This window comes from Sinocyclocheilus grahami, unplaced genomic scaffold (genome assembly GCF_001515645.1).
Source record: "Sinocyclocheilus grahami isolate Dianchi unplaced genomic scaffold, SAMN03320097.WGS_v1.1 scaffold233.1, whole genome shotgun sequence".
NCBI classification, from domain to species: Eukaryota; Metazoa; Chordata; class Actinopteri; order Cypriniformes; family Cyprinidae; genus Sinocyclocheilus; species Sinocyclocheilus grahami.
Genome location: NW_015505412.1, coordinates 1,997,296 through 2,001,328, shown reverse-complemented (window position 1 = coordinate 2,001,328; position 4,033 = coordinate 1,997,296). Strand labels below are relative to the sequence as shown.

Sequence of the window (4,033 nt, the reverse complement as noted above, 5' to 3'; positions counted from 1 at the left end):
TCAACATATTTGTTTTTTATTGAGGCTTGTGTATTTATCCATCATCTATACATCACTGTGGGATCCACTCATTTAAAAAAAAAAAAAGTGCAAGACTTAAGTCAGGTTGCAAACCTCCGCTGGGCGAAACTCCCACAAATGCATCTCATTCTGCAATCCGCAATGATTTGTACAATTGTGTTTAACAGCTGGAAAGCGATTCAGCTTCCCTCAGAAATACTGTAAAAACTCAAAGCATCCCACTGGAAGCAATTCCTCAACATCACTTGATCATCCCGCAGGGAGCATCTACTCATCTGCACATTTGTCTCCTTTTCTTTTTTGTTTGTTTCAAGTTCCTTTTATGGTAAAATCATGTAAAAAAAAGTTGATAATCCAAAAAAGGCCCAATCCTGATAATCCATTTGATGTGTAATGTCAGGAATCATCTCTGAGGTTTTGGGATGTGAGGAACTGCAGCAGTTTCTCAAACTCAGTGAAAAACACATGCTCATCAGATGTGAAGAACAGTATATAGCAGATGGTAGTGACGGTGGGGACCTTTCTTCTCCCCAAGTGTCCATATAAAAGAAATAGAGTAAGCAAAGGAAAACTCTAAGTTGGACTAATGGTCATAGGTTCATTCGTAGATGCTCTGGCCTTTTGGAGATCACAGGGTAGGCCTGCTGCTTAAACTGGCCCACGCTGGAGCCAGCGGGTTGCCTGATGGGAAGAGGGGCGGTGGCCTCGGAACTAGCCTGGACCTCCATCTGATCCATGGTGGACACTTCTGTGGGGGACTGAAGGGTGGAGGATCTGGGTAAAGTGGGACCTCGTGGCCAACAATCTCCTGAGAACTTAACCGGGCTGAAATACAGGAGGCAAAAGTGAGGAAATTGGTTTTTAATTAGATTTTTAAAAATCTGTGACATTTACAAGTCAAAAGCTGTGATTACCTGACAGGCGTTCGAGGGCTTCCCAAAAACCGGCGAGGTGAACGAATTTTTGGCTCAAATGAGAACTTCTCCTTTAGATTTTCCAACACGGATGGAGCTACATAGGTAAAACCCTGCAAGAATTTAAAAAGAACATAAGGAAAGCCCCAACATTTTTCAAAATAGATAAGCAGGACAGTGAAATTATGACTTGGCTGACTTACCAAAAAGACCTGATTTGCACTTTCGCTTAGCGTGGAGTCATCAGGACTGTCAACAGGAGTCTGGCTGGTGAATTTTGAATCAAACTGGCTCACATCGTCAGCAGATTGCTGTTGAAACAAAACATCAGGTCATGTAATTCATACATACTCAGTTAACCTGTAAGATGGCGGCACACACCCCAAATGTGACTATAGTTACCAAGAAAGGCTTGAATGGTGGTTCTACTTTACGCGCGAGAAGGTCCTCCCAATTAACGTGTCGGAAGAAGGGATGAGTCTAGAAGACAAATTCAAGCAAATTAAATCACAAACTAAAGCCCAACACTTCCAGGGGTTAAAGCAAAAAAAAAAATCCTGAGCCTGAACTTTTTTCCGGGGGCGGGGGTAGCACATGCAAAGCATGCAATTACTGTGACAACTTTAACATTTGAAAGGATACTATGGCAAAGTTATCGCTTTCTTTATTCAAACTGATTTTTTTTTCTGAATATATAGTTGATCTGAAGAATGAAAGCTGTATCATACACTTGGAAAATTATGAGCTATATCACCGCTTATCAACACTAAGGGTGTGACAATACACTTAGCTCACGAGATGAGACAAAATACAGATACTTGGTTCACTAGAACATCCCATTGCATTGTTAGTTTATGACACCTAATACATTAACTAATGGTACCAAATTTAACTAATTTTACTGTGAAGTGTCAATCTTTTCTGATATTTTTTCTCCCAAATAACTTCCAATTTGATTAAAAAGGCATGACTGAAAAAGTGATTGCACATTCATATATTTTCTTATGTACACTACTATTACAAAATTTGCATCTGAGATTTATAAAAAAAAAAAAAAAAAGTATTTTTATTCAGCAAGGATGCATTCAATTGATCTATGTGACAGTAAAGACATTTATAAGGTTTAAGATTTCCGTTTCAACTAAATGCTGTTCTATTCAAGTTCTGAAAACAATGTATCAGTCTCAACCAAAATATTAAGTTTAACTGTTCTCAATAGATTGAAAAGAACATCAGCATATTAGAATGATTTCTGAAGGATTACATAACACTGAAGACTGGAGTAATGATGCTGAAAATTCAGCTTTATAATCACAGAAATACATTTTAAAATATGGAAAGTTATTTTCAATAGTAATAATATTCCACAATGTTACGGTTTTTACTGTATTTTTGATCAAATAAATGCAGCCTTGCTGAGCAAAACAGAGGTCTTCAAAAAACATTTAAAAGTCTCACAGACCCCACACGTTTGAATGGTATTGTATATTATCTTGTAATGCACATCCTTTTGTAAAATTACAAACAAAAGGAACTGATTTGACACCCCAGCTCATAATAAAGTTTCAAAAGTCAACATATTTGTTTTTTATTGAGGCTTGTGTATTTATCCATCATCTATACATCACTGTGGGATCCACTCATTTAAAAAAAAAAAAAGTGCAAGACTTAAGTCAGGTTGCAAACCTCCGCTGGGCGAAACTCCCACAAATGCATCTCATTCTGCAATCCGCAATGATTTGTACAATTGTGTTTAACAGCTGGAAAGCGATTCAGCTTCCCTCAGAAATACTGTAAAAACTCAAAGCATCCCACTGGAAGCAATTCCTCAACATCACTTGATCATCCCGCAGGGAGCATCTACTCATCTGCACATTTGTCTCCTTTTCTTTTTTGTTTGTTTCAAGTTCCTTTTATGGTAAAATCATGTAAAAAAAAGTTGATAATCCAAAAAAGGCCCAATCCTGATAATCCATTTGATGTGTAATGTCAGGAATCATCTCTGAGGTTTTGGGATGTGAGGAACTGCAGCAGTTTCTCAAACTCAGTGAAAAACACATGCTCATCAGATGTGAAGAACAGTATATAGCAGATGGTAGTGACGGTGGGGACCTTTCTTCTCCCCAAGTGTCCATATAAAAGAAATAGAGTAAGCAAAGGAAAACTCTAAGTTGGACTAATGGTCATAGGTTCATTCGTAGATGCTCTGGCCTTTTGGAGATCACAGGGTAGGCCTGCTGCTTAAACTGGCCCACGCTGGAGCCAGCGGGTTGCCTGATGGGAAGAGGGGCGGTGGCCTCGGAACTAGCCTGGACCTCCATCTGATCCATGGTGGACACTTCTGTGGGGGACTGAAGGGTGGAGGATCTGGGTAAAGTGGGACCTCGTGGCCAACAATCTCCTGAGAACTTAACCGGGCTGAAATACAGGAGGCAAAAGTGAGGAAATTGGTTTTTAATTAGATTTTTAAAAATCTGTGACATTTACAAGTCAAAAGCTGTGATTACCTGACAGGCGTTCGAGGGCTTCCCAAAAACCGGCGAGGTGAACGAATTTTTGGCTCAAATGAGAACTTCTCCTTTAGATTTTCCAACACGGATGGAGCTACATAGGTAAAACCCTGCAAGAATTTAAAAAGAACATAAGGAAAGCCCCAACATTTTTCAAAATAGATAAGCAGGACAGTGAAATTATGACTTGGCTGACTTACCAAAAAGACCTGATTTGCACTTTCGCTTAGCGTGGAGTCATCAGGACTGTCAACAGGAGTCTGGCTGGTGAATTTTGAATCAAACTGGCTCACATCGTCAGCAGATTGCTGTTGAAACAAAACATCAGGTCATGTAATTCATACATACTCAGTTAACCTGTAAGATGGCGGCACACACCCCAAATGTGACTATAGTTACCAAGAAAGGCTTGAATGGTGGTTCTACTTTACGCGCGAGAAGGTCCTCCCAATTAACGTGTCGGAAGAAGGGATGAGTCTAGAAGACAAATTCAAGCAAATTAAATCACAAACTAAAGCCCAACACTTCCAGGGGTTAAAGCAAAAAAAAAAATCCTGAGCCTGAACTTTTTTCCGGGGGCGGGGGTAG

General features: G+C 39.6%; 1 protein-coding gene and 1 long non-coding RNA gene across 2 annotated transcripts in view; both read right to left on the bottom strand.

Annotated features, from left to right (window-relative positions):
• Positions 1-1,463, bottom strand: LOC107597590 (uncharacterized). The gene is made up of 4 exons (XR_001610474.1): positions 1,338-1,463; positions 1,139-1,246; positions 936-1,048; positions 1-846 (listed from the first exon to the last, which is right to left on the bottom strand). It is a non-coding gene; the product is annotated as an uncharacterized lncRNA (long non-coding RNA).
• A 1,044-nt stretch (positions 1,464-2,507) lies between these two features.
• The window catches only part of LOC107597508 (ribosomal protein S6 kinase beta-1-like), a 15,994-nt gene continuing 14,468 nt past the window's right edge, over positions 2,508-4,033 (bottom strand). The window contains exons 13-15 of the mRNA XM_016288601.1: positions 3,646-3,753; positions 3,443-3,555; positions 2,508-3,353 (exon numbers count right to left, since the gene is read on the bottom strand). Of these exons, the coding sequence (XP_016144087.1) occupies positions 3,119-3,353; positions 3,443-3,555; positions 3,646-3,753 (456 nt within the window). The 3' untranslated portion in view covers positions 2,508-3,118. The remainder of the gene's footprint in view (positions 3,354-3,442; positions 3,556-3,645; positions 3,754-4,033) is intronic.